Consider the following 14685-nt stretch of genomic DNA (forward strand, 5'->3'; position numbering starts at 1 on the left):
TGTTTACATTCAACTGTTAGAGGCAGGTCCTTGACTGAACCTTGAGGAAAACTCTGAGTAAGAGCAGTCTCTGCATCTCACACAGCTCTTTTCTAGAGTCATCTCTTTATCCTTGTTCGGAGGCATTTTGATACTTTGCATTAATTCACACTAAGAGTGTTTCCACAGGCCCCCATTATTTCACACTAGGAGTGTTTCCACAAACCCCCATGTGTTTTCCTTTCCAGCTCTCCCTCTGGATCAATGAAAAGATGCTTACAGCCCAGGACATGTCCTATGACGAGGCAAGGAACCTGCACAGCAAGTGGCTGAAGCACCAGGCATTTATGGCAGAGCTTGCATCCAACAAAGAGTGGCTGGAGAAGATTGAAAAGGTAAGTAAAGAACACCCAAAAAATGCCCTCATTTTTGTCCAAGGTGGCTGTGCACAAAGATGGGACCTGCTCCTCTGCAGAGTTGGCTCTTGAGTCATCCCCCAGGGAAGGCTAAAGGAGATTTCTGCTGCACTGTGTCTCCAGCTGACCCAGTTTATTCTTCTCTCATGTTAAATGGTTTTCATCCAAGCCATTCTCACAGACTCATGTTGGACAAGGTGCCAGTTTAATTTGTCTGGTCTTTCCTATCTGTCAGGAGGAAAGCACAGCCTAGGGGATTTGAGCTAACAGAGTAGAAGCACTTCCCGGGAAATAATGGAATGTAGGGGAATAGCTGAGTTTAGTCTCCTGTGTTGCTAAGCTGGTTCTCGTTCATTCAGGACTAAACCAGGCTTCTTTCCCCTTGCAAAAGTAGTGCATGAGGTAAAGTACAGCCAGTTTTGTGATTAATTAAGATTCACAGCTCTGTATCAAGTTACCCTGAAGCTTAAATACGCTGTGATGAGCTGTACTTCCCCCCCATTTCTCCTGCATGGCTCTGGAACACTGAGGAGGTCTCCTCTTTGCTCTGACAGTGGGTTTCTGTTCAGTGTAAGTTAGCTTAATTGCTCATTTCCTCTCCCACTTTGGCACTCCATATCCCATTAGAGGCTTTTCTCTGATCTACAAATGGCAATACCCTTTAATGGTGTAATTAGGAGGCTGCTCTTAGTACTGAAAGTTCTTTTTTAGTGATGCTAATACATCCTCCCCCTTTGCCTCTGAAAAATCAGATTGCAGCAAAGGACCAGAGTTGTGACAATCCCTGGATTAACATTCACACTGAATGTGCTGGGTTGGGAGCAGCATTCCAGGTGCAGAGATAGAGGGAGAATTAGAATAAAGAAAATATTTCCAAAACTAATGCAATTTTGTAAAGGTGAAAAGGCATCCAAGTGCCCTGCTGGTGCTGGGTACAGGGTTCCAGCTTCCTAAGGAATCTTGTTCCTCTCTGGCTTAGTCCCCTGGTAGTTGCTGTAACCCACTGACACAGCCCAGTTTTGGGGCCACCAGCTCCCTGTCCCAGTGTTACCCTGGGTCCCTGTGGCTCTCCATGACGAGGCCCCCAAAAACTGGACACACAGTGTGTGCAGCTCCTGCTCCATCCCCCTGAGCCGTGTCCCCGGGAGCTCCCACAGGGAACATGTGCAGCAGGGCAGAGAAAGGAGGCATTGCTTGGCCTTCCCAGGGCCCAGAAACCTCTTCCAGGCAGCAGGGGCCTGGGGGCTGATGCTCTGGAAGGAGTCACTGGATAATTGGAGATAGGAAATGAGTGGCTGATGCTGGCAGCAGATGAGGGATCCGGAGTGCTCCCTAATCAGGATAATTGTCCTGACGGGCTGTGAGTGCTGTGAGTGCTGTGAGGAGGTTCCATTTGATGCTCTTCGCTTTGCAGGAGGGAATGCAGCTCATTGCAGAGAAGCCAGAGACCGAGGCCGTGGTGAAGGAGAAGCTGACAGGTCTCCATCAGATGTGGGACGAGCTGGAATCCACGACCCAGACCAAGGCTCAGCGTCTGTTCGACGCAAACAAGGCCGAGCTCTTCACCCAGAGCTGTGCTGACCTGGACAAGTGGCTCAATGGCTTGGAGAGCCAGATTCAGTCGGATGACTACGGGAAAGACCTCACCAGTGTCAACATCCTGTTGAAGAAGCAGCAGGTAAACAGAGCACAGGGGGCAGAGAGGGCAGACAGCAGATGCTGCACTCAAAGGAACAGGAGAGGGAGCCTTTCAGTTTAGAACAGAATTGATTTGCTTGTCTTTCTTCCCATTGTTTCGAGTATCTTTCAGAAGAACCAGACATACCCACAGAAACAAATTTCTTGATGCCCTCTCTGCACATGGCTACCTGCCTGTGATTCAGATTTGTCCCTGGTTCCCTGCTGTGAAGGCAGCAAGGTTTAGCAGGGCCAGCAGGGAGCAGTTAGCTGAGTGTGCTCCCAAGTGTTTCAGGGTACCCTGACCGATAGAACAACTCATTTATGTCGTTGCCAAACTGACCGCTTTGACCAGCAGGCAGAGCTGAGGGGATCAGTGCATGCTCCCAGTTGTGGATCTCTGTTTAAGCCTCATTCCTTGCAATGTGAATGCTACAATAATTACTAACGTGGTGAATCCTCACTGGCCAGCATCTGTTCTTCCTTCTGAGGAAGCTGTTGCTGGGCCCTAACTGTACCAAGTGCTTTTACCCTGGTTTTCAGGACATTTTTGCCATGTTTGTGTTTAGATGCTGGAGAATCAAATGGATGTTCGTAAGAAGGAGATTGAGGAGCTGCAGAGCCAGGCCAGGGCTTTGAGCCAGGAGGGCAAGAGCACAGATGAAGTCGATGGCAAACGCCTTATTGTAGAAAAGAAATTCTTGGAGTTGCTGGAGCCTTTGAATGAGAGAAAAGCAAACCTGCTGGCCTCCAAAGAGATCCACCAGTTCAACAGGGACGTGGAAGATGAAATTGTGAGTATGGAGGAAATCCCGTTCCCCACCAGTAGGAAAATATCCCACCTACTGCAGGGCTATCCCAGGAGGAAGCCTCTTGGCCATGTTGGAGTGCTGCTGCTTTCTGCAGCCTCCCTCTGCTGCCCTCCCTGTCCCTGGGGTAGTTTGAAATCACGTGTGCTGCTCTTCTCTCCCTTGCAGTTGTGGGTCGGAGAGAGGATGCCCATAGCTACATCTACTGATCATGGACACAACCTCCAGACTGTGCAGCTACTAATAAAGAAAAACCAGGTAAGTTGGTGCTGTTACAGCTCCACACCTGCTGTTTCTCCTTAGTGCTGACTAATTTGGGAAGGAAAGGTTTGGAGTAAAGCAGGTGGTGGCACAGCCCCACGTGAGCTGATGGTGTGTGTTTTGCTGCCCCTGACTTGCATTTCCTTTCTGTTGGTGCACTGTCTCATCAGTGAACTTCTCTCCCTTGTAGACCCTTCAGAAAGAAATCCAGGGCCATCAGCCTCGTATCGATGACATTTTTGAGAGGAGTCAGAACATCATCACAGAGAGCAGCCCCAATGCTGAAGTGATCCAGCAGAGACTGGCAGACCTGAAGCAGCTGTGGAACCTCCTCATCGAGGAGACGGAGAAGCGCCACAAGCGCCTGGAGGAGTCCCACAGGGCTCAGCAGTACTACTTCGATGCGGCCGAGGCCGAGGCCTGGATGAGTGAGCAGGAGCTCTACATGATGTCAGAAGAGAAGGCCAAGGTGAGCAGCTCCACAGCAACACCAGTCTGGGTTCGACTGCTTTGCTAGAGGGAGGAAGGTGGCGTGATTTAACGTGGCACTACTCATGTAATGGCAACAGAACCAGACTGAATTCCTGGTGAAACCTCGAGTGGTTGTCACCTCTATGTTATACACCTGACAGTGTGGAGGGTAGGCCTGGCTGTACAGAGCCAGGGAAGCATCCTCACACTCTGCATGACAACTCTGCTGCCTTGGCTGTAAGGTTGGAGCTCTCAGTGTGGCCCAGTCAGGTCCAGTTCAGTGTTAGTTCTGAAGGCCAGCACAGAGCACCTGGCTGTGAAACGGGGCCTGGTACCTCTGTCACCAGCTTTGACTGCCAGTGACAGGAGACCAGCACAGCATCACACCATACCCAAGAGGACATGAACTCCTGCTTTCCAAGGCGGTGTTAGTGCTGGATCTTATTTGTGTTGACATAAATGCACTCTGTTCACTGCCCTGAGAAAATAAAGCTCAGCTTTGTGTCAGTGTAACATGTTCTGTGGGTGTTCAGTCTCCAGTTAAGAAGAGCTTGTTTTCTTTTTTCTATCTAAGCAATGCAAATAAGGAGTATTAATGCAAACAGTTCATTATGCAAAATATTCTAATGAAAAGACTTATTGACAATAGCAGTTAACACTGAGAGTTGGAGGTTGTTTTTCTTCGTCATAACAGGGAAGTTACAGTTGGTTTTCGTTGGAACTTCTCCAGACACTTTGGTGGAGAATCCATTGGCATGGGCTCCATAGGATTTTTTTTCTTTGCCCCATGCTGTCACTGAGAAACCTGACAAGTGACGTGCCTAAAACTATTCCATGTTTCTGAGACCTGCACAGTCACCAGTGCTGTGGGAACACACAAAGGGCTTCAGAGAAGAGGAAACTCCTCCTGCTCAGTGCACAGCTGATGTCATTTTGTTCTGCATCCCAGAGGGGCTGCTGCATTCTCTCTTTCACTATTTTGCTGTCTGTGGGCACCATTTGCTGTGACAAGTGTTATATACCACTGGCAGAATGACTTGTCTTCAGGCTGTACTGGGGAGCAGGTCCCTATAGTTCTCCCTGGCCATCACTGTTTGCTCCCACACCCAGCTGAACCTGCTGTGTGGTGTTTTTCTGTGGAGTGGGGGCCTGACTGTCACTTGCTGTCCCCTCACAGGATGAACAGAGTGCCGTGTCCATGCTGAAGAAACACCAGATTTTGGAACAAGCTGTAGAAGACTATGCTGAAACTGTACACCAGCTTTCAAAGACCAGCAGAACTTTGGTGGCAGACAACCACCCAGAAAGGTATTAATTGCCATTTTTAATTGGATCATGAGTTCTTTCAGTAGTTCAGTCCCTTCACTAGGTTGTTCTGACCCACAAAGACTACAGCACAGCCTAAGTAGCTCAGAAGAGGAGTTCAGCCTCACTCAGTTCAAGGTGCAAGCTGGACCACCCTGATTTGGCCAGAGACAGGGGCAGAAGGTGCAGCTGCTGATTTACCCTCAGCCAATGCCTGTGGTGCCCCTGTGCAGGTTGGCAGTGCCAGGTCTGCCAGCACTGCTCAACCTTTGGAGGTCTAGCAGTCCTGAGGGACAAGGTCCAGACTGGCTCTTCCAACCAACTTTCAGGTCCAGCCCCTAAGGTCATAGTCATTTGTCCTCCTGCAGTGCTCCCCAAAATCTGCCTCCTCTCTTTGAGATTCCAGCAGAACCAGAGCCTGGAGTCAGATGCTTTAAACATGGGCACATTAACATCTTGTTTTTGGTAAATTGATCTCAGCTTCCATAAACGGCTTTCCCTGGGGGAGAGTTCAGGAAGCTTTAGAACCGTTTTGCTGTAGGAGCTGCAGCTCAGCACACAGAGTTCTGCACTGGCTCCAACTGCAAGGCTGACTCCACTCTGAGGCTGATGTGTGTAATTGCTCTGCCTTGGCTGGGACTGGCTTGGGACAGACACCCTCTGCCTCCGGTGGAAGGTTGTTACTGAACTCAAAAGCACTCTCTTGTGGTCGTGATCATTTCTGATGAGAGTGGATTTCCTGTCTGAGCTGTCTGAGTACTGGAATAATATCACCAACTTTACAAGGCAGAGGGAAGGCACTCTGACAGGGCTGTGTGATTCAGACAAATGTAGGCAAGAGGCAGCAAGTAGAAATATTAATGCTCTGTGGAAATGCTGAGCTTTAGGGGGTAAGAAACCCATGAGTGCTGCTGAACCTGGACACAGAGTTTAAACGAAAATGAACTGCCTCTGCCTCAGCAGCCCAGATCCTAACTGTAGTTTTGGGAGAAGACTGGTGTGGTCTGTGGCCAGACAAACAGAGAGCTTGGTTCCCAGCTCTTCTCTCTCTACAGCCAGAGGGTTTTAGTACAGGACAGACAAGTTTTCCAGCTACTGCAGTCACCTCTGCCAGCAGAGGGTTGGTCCAGCGTGTCCCAGTCCAAGCCCTGCGTGCAGCAGATGTGTGTTCTGTGGGTGAATACCCCGGGGGAGGGGTTTGTCCCGGGCCATGTCCCCCACTGCCCTGGGTTTGTGAGCACAGTGCAGACCCGGGGCAGACCCAGGGCTCCCTGTGTTCCAGCGAGCGGATCAGCATGCGCCAGTCCAAGGTGGACAAGCTGTACGCCGGCCTCAAGGACCTGGCCGAGGAGAGGAGGGGCAAGCTGGACGAGAGACACCGCCTGTTCCAGCTCAACCGCGAGGTGGACGACCTGGAGCAGTGGATTGCAGAGAGGGAGGTGGTGGCAGGATCCCACGAGCTGGGCCAGGACTACGAGCACGTCACGGTGAGTTCCTGGAGGGCCGACCTGCCCTTCCTGGGTGCTGCACACACTGAGTGGTCACTGTAGACCATCACAGGGTCACTCTGTAACCACAGCACTGTTGCTCTGCCCTCCAGATGCTGCAGGAGCGGTTCCGGGAATTCGCCCGAGACACCGGAAACATTGGCCAGGAGCGTGTGGACACTGTGAACCACATGGCAGATGAACTCATCAACTCTGGACACTCAGATGCTGCCACAATTGCAGAGTGGAAGGACGGACTCAATGAGGCCTGGGCTGACCTCCTGGAGCTCATTGACACGAGAACACAAATCCTTGCGGCCTCTTACGAACTGCACAAATTTTACCACGATGCCAAGGAGATCTTAGGGCGTATTCAAGACAAACACAAGAAACTGCCTGAGGAGCTTGGCAGAGACCAAAACACAGTGGAAACACTACAGAGAATGCACACGACGTTCGAGCACGATATCCAGGCCCTGGGCACCCAGGTGTGTGACGGGGGAACGGGGGTGTGGGAACCTGAGCGGGGCAGTTCTGCTGCTGCCCTTGGTCCCTCCGTGCTGGGGACACAGAGCTCTGCCAGCCCCTTCCCGAGAGGATTGCTGTGGGAATAACTGCACCTGTCTGCTTCTCTGTCAGTGCCTTAGGTTGGTTATCTGAAAGAGCCATCTGTAAGTACACAGGTTTCTGAACATGGCAGCAATTGTTTGACGTTGCTCCGTTTCCTGCCCTTGGGTGAAGAAGAAATGATAAAGGCAGAGAGCTTTTGTGTTGACTTAAAGTACAAGTATGAAGGAATGTGTAAGCCTGGTTGGTTTGTTGGGGTTTGGAGTTTTTTTGGCTGGTTGATTAGTTTGGGGTTTTTTTGCTTTAAAAACCGCCAAAAAGCCCCAACCAAACCATCTTGTGCCAGGCACTGTTTATCTTTCTGAGAGGCAAAGGAAGTCTAAAGATCTGCACAGAGGCTTTCTGACTTGATTATGAGGCTGGGCATTCTGATTTAAATATGGCCTTTCCTGGTGCCTCCTAAAGGCAGTCTGGAGAGATTTAAAGTCCACAGTCCAGGCTAAGATTTTTAAAAGCACCCAAACTTGATCTAATTCCAAATCTTTTGAAGTCGAGATATGTTAAGTACAAGGCAGCAGCTGCTCATACAACACATGGGAGATTCTAAACCAAAATACAGTGTTCAGCTGCCAGAATCAGAATTTGAGAAGGGAACGAGTTGGTTAAGGAACAGAGGAATTACAACTGACTGCATTTATCCCAGTAGGTCAGGAAAGAGCTGTTATGGCCAAGCTGCCAGCCAGTTCTTGGTTATGTTGCAATTTGCACTAGAATAAAGGGGAGAGAGCAAGCATTTGATTTTCCAAGTGTTTTACTCTCTGAAGCTGTAGATTTTATACAGAAAATGGGCGACATTCACAAAACATCAATCCCAGTCTCTCAAAAAGGTAATTATAATCAAGCCTTAAATGGAGGAATATGTAATCATAGCACAGAGCTGTCGGGAAAGCATTTAGGGTAATTTTTGGCTGGAACAGCCAGAGCACTGAGATGGATCATTATGAGAGGCATGATCTCTGTGCCTGTAGCTAGAAGGCAGTTTGTTTTGATGTTAAAAAAAATAATTATTAGGCAAGAGCTAATAGAATGTTTCCTGGCTTGAAAAATATGTGAAACAGTCAAGAATTAGCATTTGATGTCCCAAGACAGTGTTTGAAAGGAAAAGAGATTTCTAATAGTAGTAGAATCTTGAGATTTCTGAATTTTCTTCTCTTTGAAGTCATTATCTACATTTTTCAAAAATCACCTCTGTCAGCTGGAGTAGTGGTTTGGATACAGAGATCCTGAGTGCTGTTGTCACTTGTGTGAGGGGAAGGAGATGTGATGATGAAAACGGCCCCCACTTGCCATGACATTTAACAGTCACTTTGTTTTGGCACCATGTTTTGCAGCAGGTTTAGGCAGTGGCAAATCTTTGCTGTTTTGGGGGTCCCTTGACCCACCAGTCTCGTCTTAAGTGTTCTCCAGGGGATGTATTGACTTAACAACAGAACAGCCCTTTTAGTGCTGACGGACCAACTGCATTTACAGTGGCTGGGGAGCCTTTGCAGTGATGAAGGAGCAGCTGAAATGTCCCTGTGTGTGTGATCAGGAGCGTGGCCCCTGAGGGATGTGTCTCTCCCCCCCAGGTGAGGCAGCTGCAGGAGGATGCCGCACGGCTCCAGGCCGCCTATGCCGGGGACAAGGCCGATGACATCCAGAAGAGGGAGAACGAGGTGCTGGAGGCGTGGAAGGCGCTGCTGGACGCCTGCGAGGGCCGCAGGGTGAGGCTGGTGGACACAGGAGACAAGTTCCGCTTCTTCAGCATGGTGCGGGACCTCATGCTCTGGATGGAGGACGTCATCCGGCAGATAGAGGCCCAGGAGAAGCCAAGGTAACGTGAGCCATCTTCTCCGTGGCAAGATAAGGCTGCAGGTTGTAGGAGCAGGTCAGTGAGGAACATCTGTCAGAGCTGGTGTCACGGCTGGTGGGGCAGCAGCTCGTTCTGTGTGGGGCTGGGGCTGCTGGAGTCATTGCAGTGCCCAAAGAGATCTGGTCTCTTGTTATCCAGTCTCTCATTCAGGTGGTTATCCACTCTCTGATTCGGATCAGAACGGTGCTGCTCCTGAGGAAAGGCTTCTCGATCTGCAAAGACAATCTAGGAACCAATTCTTTTGCCGTTCAGTTTGACAGTGTAGCTTGTTTGCAAACGTAGCAGCTGTTAACTCCACAATACATGGTTTTGCTCCTTTTTAGGGATGTCTCGTCTGTGGAGCTGCTCATGAACAATCACCAGGGTATCAAGGCGGAGATCGACGCGCGGAACGACAGCTTCACCACCTGCATCGAGCTGGGCAAGTCTCTGCTGGCCAGGAAACACTACGCCTCTGAGGAGGTACTGTGCTCCTGGGGGGCCTGGGCTGGCCCAGGGGGACAAACTGACCCTGTGTCATCTACACAGGGGTAATCTGAGTGTTCACGGGGACATGTGTTACCTCAGGGTGGGAAATCAGCGTACAATCTCACCCTGTGAACTCGTGTTGGGGAGCAGAGGTGGCATCGAGGTTGAAAGGGTCATTTTTAGCCCAGGGAATGCAGAATTCCTCTCTACATTCTGCTCTGCAGAGAGGGGAAGGTGACTTCCTTGAACAAGGGCAGCTGTGAGACAGCCTGGACTTTGTACAGGGGAACTGGAATGCTGTGGAGAGGCCTGTGAGGGGGAGGAGCAGGAAAAAGTTTGTCTTGCAGGGAGTAATTATGGGGAATATTAAGAGAAAACCATATCCAACTGTTAAGGCCTTGATTTGTTTTCTGATGTGTCCAGGCAGAGAACAGAGGCTTAACCTGTGTATCTCCTGCCTCCCTTTGGGGGAGGGAGGAAACTAAACGTTGGGAGCCACTGCCCACTCAGGGAGGGGAGGGGTTCTGGAACAGCCCTGAGCAGCAGTTCTGCACTGTTTGCTGTAAAAAGGGCAGAAGATACAATCCAGGACTGCACTGTTTACGTCTGTTTGTCCTTTGCACCCTTTTAATCAAACACTCTTGGTGCTGTAGTTTTTAACAGACACTGAATGCTTATGCAAATGTGATATTTTAATGCAAATGTCATATTTATTTATACTTGGAAGAGAAAACCAGCTGTTGTTTCCCCGCTGAAGTCACTTCCTGACAAAGTCCCAGAGTGTCTGTGAGTGCCATTGGCTGCACAGTGTCTGGGGGTGAGCAGGTTTTTGGGGCCTGTGTAACAGCCCTGCCCTCTCCTTTCCCCTCCAGATCAAGGAGAAGCTGCTGCAGCTGACGGAAAAGAGAAAAGAAATGATTGACAAATGGGAAGACAGATGGGAGTGGCTGAGACTGAGTAAGGACACCCTTGGATTTCTTCTGGGCTGGGCTGTATCTGACTCTTCGCTGTGTCTTTCTGAGCGTTAAAAAGAAAACCCACAGCTCCTTTTATGTTACAGTGCTTGGAATGTGTTTGAGCTGGAATAGTTGCCAGGCTCCCACTTGTTGATAAGTAAATGATGGAGAATTGGAAACCAAGAAACTGCACCAAAGGTCTTGCCCTATAGATCAAATTTGTAGCTCGGTGCAATAGCTTTACCTGTTTTGCAGGTGTCACATTCCAACAGGATTTCTACAAAGGATGCACTGTTAAAAATAGGGAGCAGTAAAGCCCTGCTACCTCCTGCATGTATTGTGCCTGCATTTCCTGAGGGAGTGCAGTGTGGATGGGCAGTTCACTGACAAAGGTGTACTTGTAAACACCACAATTTTGCAAGTTTTACACCATGGACAGCCCAACTCTGACACTCTTAACAAAGGCCGTGGAAACCTGCAGCTGTAACACTGTGGAGAAATATCCAAGGTACAGAAATACTGTTTGCTGAAGGGAGCTGCAGCTGCTGTCCAACTATTCCCTAGACAGGGCAGTCTGAGGGAGAAAACCAGCAGAGAACAAGCTTTCTGTGCTGAAGTTAGTAGGATACAGCAGATTAGAACAAAACCCCCCCACTGAACTTGCAAAATTAAATAGAATAAATGAAAGTGGGCCTTTAATTGCATTTTTCCTCAAAGCAAAGGCAACAGGAGAACGATGCTAATACCTGTCCCCTCTGTGCTCAGTTTTGGAGGTGCACCAGTTCTCCAGAGATGCCAGCGTGGCCGAGGCCTGGCTGCTGGGCCAGGAGCCCTACCTGTCCAGCCGGGAGATCGGTCAGAGCGTGGACGAAGTGGAAAAATTAATCAAGCGGCACGAGGCGTTTGAAAAGTCCGCAGCCACCTGGGACGAGAGGTTTGCAGCGCTGGAAAGGCTGACCACGGTGGGTGCCTGGGCCTCTGCTGGCCACTCCTCTGGGCTGGGGCTTGGGAGCAACTCCCACCATCACCAACCTCATCTGCACTTGTTGATCACTCGAGCGGCCTCAGCCAACCCCCCAGAGCCTGAGGGTTCCTGTCCCCAGTGGTACCAAACCCCCGGTGAATTTGAACTCAACAACCTGCAAGGAAAAAGCTTCAGTGATAAATGACCTCGGGAGTCAGCAAGAGCTGCCTTGAGACAGGAGAGAGCTGAGCAGTTTGCTGCAGCCCTCTGCCATACCAGCTGTGCTCTAAAAGGGGGGTTCTGAGCAAAGAGACCCAGATCCAAACCCTTGAAATGATTTTTGGCTAAAGATGACACTGGTGGGGAGGGGGCCTTGGCAAAAATGTTTGTTGTGTTGTGACTGCTCCAGTGCAAGGCTGTGTTGTCCCCTAGAAAGACACAATAAGGGAAAAAACCCCAAAGGCCATTGTGAGCCCAGCTGCAGAGTCAGGAATTAATGCTTGGGGAGCATGTTGCCATCTTTGGAGAACAGTTTGGCTTTAGCCACTAAAATTGAAGTGGCTTGGTTTTTCACACACACTGAGTGTCACAGCTGCAGACAAAAGGAACTGGAGTTTCTCAGCATCTCCACCAATCAGGCTGGTTTATGGAGATGGTTCATTTCAGGGATTCAGACGTGGAACATTTTAATTCTGTGTATGGCAAGCAGACAAGAGGATGGCACTTTTTGGTATTTTAATAACTTGGGTTGTTTTTTTGTTTGTCTGGGTTTTTTTTTAATAGAATGAATTGGAAAACAGCTGTGGCCAGTGGTTATAAATAACCTGCTGCCCAGGCCCCACTCAGTGTCAGAGGGTCTGATGCTCTGTGCCCTCACTGGCAAACTCAGTGCCACAAACTTGGCGTGCCCGATACTTTCCAAGACTGCTGCCTTCCAATTGCATTCCAGTTCACTTTAATTTCAGTTATGTTTCAGAAAAAGGTACAGGGGTGTTCTTAGTTTCTAGAAGTCCTCCTGACAAATGGGCAGTGCTTTTAACTGCACAAAACCATTTCCTTTCCCAGCTGGAGCTGCTGGAAGTGCGTCGGCAGCAGGAGGAAGAGGAGCGGAAGAGGCAGCCGCCCACCCCGGAGCCCGGCCCCAAGGCAGAGGATGCAGACTCCCAGCAGCAATGGTGAGTCCTCAGGCTGAAAACAGGCTGTGAAAGGAGGGGAAGTTGTTGGATTTAGTAATGTGACCCTTGTTAGAAGACTTGGTGGTTTATGGGGACAGGACCTTTTCCAGAGCCCTGAATTCACTGCTAAATTGAACGTTCCCATTTTCCATCCAGTGTTGTGACTGCTGGGGTGTCCCCTGGCCTGCAAGTAGAACTGCTGGTTTTACAGCCCCTGGGTTATGAGTTACCGTTTCTGAACAATCTCAGCTTTTTTCTTTGATGAGCATCACTTACAGATTTTGAGCCACATCCATGTAACATTAACATTTATGAAATTACTTATGTGAGAGGAGGCTTATTTGAAAGGTAACTGTCAGTAAAGTCTGGTTTGATCTCACTTCACACTGGATTTATTCAGTTGGGCCTGAGGATTTTAGGAACTCGCTTAAATTTCTTAAATTAATATTCAGTAGGAATTTTGGTGAACAAGACATGTGACTTCCGAGAACTTAATACAGTTTCTTTTCTTTTCTCCTCTCTCCAACAGGGATGGGACAAAAGGAGAGCAGGTTTCCCAGAACGGTTTGCCTTCAGACCAGGAGTCTCCACGGGTTAGTTACCGCTCCCAAACCTACCAAAACTACAAAAACTTTATTAGCAGACGGACAGCCAATGACCGCTCGTGGTCTGGACTGTGACACAGAGTCATTTGCAGCAAAAGACACCTTTTTTCAGTATGGGTTACTGGTACTGGTTTCATCTTTTGGCTTCAGATTTCCCTGCTGCTTTTCTCTTCCTTCCCATCAGTTGACTTTTATTTGATTAGCAGCCCCTTGGAGATATATTTGCTTCACTTTAATCTTTGTTTATTTGAATCTCCCCACTGACACTCAGTTGCTTTAAGGTGACACATTTATTTCATGTTATTGACTGTGAGTTTTTCATGTCGCTAATAGTATTAAGATTTTCCAGCTAAATCGTCCTTTATATGAGTAATTGAGATTATTGAGATTACAGCCTAATGAAGAAGAGCACTAGACCCTGACAGGTATGACGCATCGAGTTGTACTAACAGGTCTCAGCACGGCATTTTTCGATATTATTAAATCAGCTGCATTAGCAAGAGAGTTATTTACAAGGCCAAAGATAATCCACACAAGTGAGCTGGGCAGGGAGGGGGGAGTGTGACTCTGGACAAATAAAAGCCTTAAGGTTAGTTGTATAACATTCCATGCAGAATGGACTCATTGACTGCAGAGACAAATAAACGTTAAATAAACCATTAAAACCCAGTATCTAGATTTATCTGGGGGTTTAGTCCTCATGAAGGGTTGTGATCTTGCTGGAGAGCTGTGCTGGGCCCTGTTTGGCCTCAGTCCCGTCCAGTTGGCACTACAGCAATTCAGTATCCAGGCATTGATTGGAGAGACAGGGGGGTAAAAGAGAGCAAGGCGTGGCCCCCTGGGGAGAGCTTGTGATGCTTTAAAAATGAAATAAAATACCTTGGTCTAAGATCCAGCTCTTTATTTTACCTAGAGGCAGGCAGAATGCTCCATGCCTTGTTGGTTCCTTCTTGGTAGGGGGGGTGTCCCAGTGGGGTCAGGATGCATGCCAAGCACCTTGCTGTGCAGCCAGGAAAATGCCAGGAAATGTCTCCAGAGTTAATGCAACACAGGAGCTGGGCCTGGCTCCTCCCTCCATCCCCTTCCTGCAAAGCCTCCTTGTTTCAGTGAATGCTTTGAGTGGTGAGAGAAATGACACTTCTTGTTCCTGAACCTGGCTCTCCAAGGTCACATTCCGTGCAGGAAGGTCCCTGGCAGGCTCAGATCCATGGGTATCAGGGCTCTTGCAAAGCAGACACACATCCCAACCAAGGGCCCTGGAGGAAATGCCTTTCAGCACAAGTTTATCTTTCCAATAGCCCACCCCAGTCAGGTCTGAGTCTGCACACAGACTCTGCCAGTGCTCAGGGAAATCAGCAGTTCCACCTTCCTCTTTCTGGAAATAAAGCCTTTTGGGTCATCTTTAGTATTCAATTACAAAGTGAGCTGTTGTGTATTGTAATGTTTATAAATTCTGTACAGTTGTGGCAGGCAGTCTCAGGGACCTGCAAGCGAGTCCCACATCATCATCTTGTTGGTTACCACAGCCTTATACATCCCCTGTTTGCTTCTTTTTTAATTTTATTGTCTTTTATTGCCATGATACATAATGTATTTCCACGTTCATCTTTGCCATCTTCAGTCTTCCATGAGG

General features: G+C 48.9%; 1 protein-coding gene across 5 annotated transcripts in view; it reads left to right on the forward strand.

The window, feature by feature from the left end:
- SPTBN1 (spectrin beta, non-erythrocytic 1) overlaps nucleotides 1-14685 on the forward strand; it is a 114398-nt gene that overhangs the window by 91670 nt on the left and 8043 nt on the right. For all 5 annotated transcript variants that reach the window (XM_051792817.1, XM_051792819.1, XM_051792818.1 and 2 more), the window contains 14 exons: nucleotides 228-374; nucleotides 1810-2073; nucleotides 2642-2866; nucleotides 3050-3139; nucleotides 3333-3611; nucleotides 4791-4921; nucleotides 6201-6405; nucleotides 6519-6893; nucleotides 8601-8845; nucleotides 9208-9346; nucleotides 10225-10309; nucleotides 11074-11270; nucleotides 12338-12447; nucleotides 12977-13040. In XM_051792817.1, coding sequence (XP_051648777.1) covers nucleotides 228-374; nucleotides 1810-2073; nucleotides 2642-2866; nucleotides 3050-3139; nucleotides 3333-3611; nucleotides 4791-4921; nucleotides 6201-6405; nucleotides 6519-6893; nucleotides 8601-8845; nucleotides 9208-9346; nucleotides 10225-10309; nucleotides 11074-11270; nucleotides 12338-12447; nucleotides 12977-13040 — 2556 coding nt within the window. The remainder of the gene's footprint in view (nucleotides 1-227; nucleotides 375-1809; nucleotides 2074-2641; nucleotides 2867-3049; nucleotides 3140-3332; nucleotides 3612-4790; nucleotides 4922-6200; nucleotides 6406-6518; nucleotides 6894-8600; nucleotides 8846-9207; nucleotides 9347-10224; nucleotides 10310-11073; nucleotides 11271-12337; nucleotides 12448-12976; nucleotides 13041-14685) is intronic.

This window comes from Manacus candei, unplaced genomic scaffold (assembly GCF_025592945.1).
Source record: "Manacus candei isolate 608988 ecotype Guabito, Panama unplaced genomic scaffold, ASM2559294v1 h1tg000035l, whole genome shotgun sequence".
Taxonomy (NCBI): domain Eukaryota; kingdom Metazoa; phylum Chordata; class Aves; order Passeriformes; family Pipridae; genus Manacus; species Manacus candei.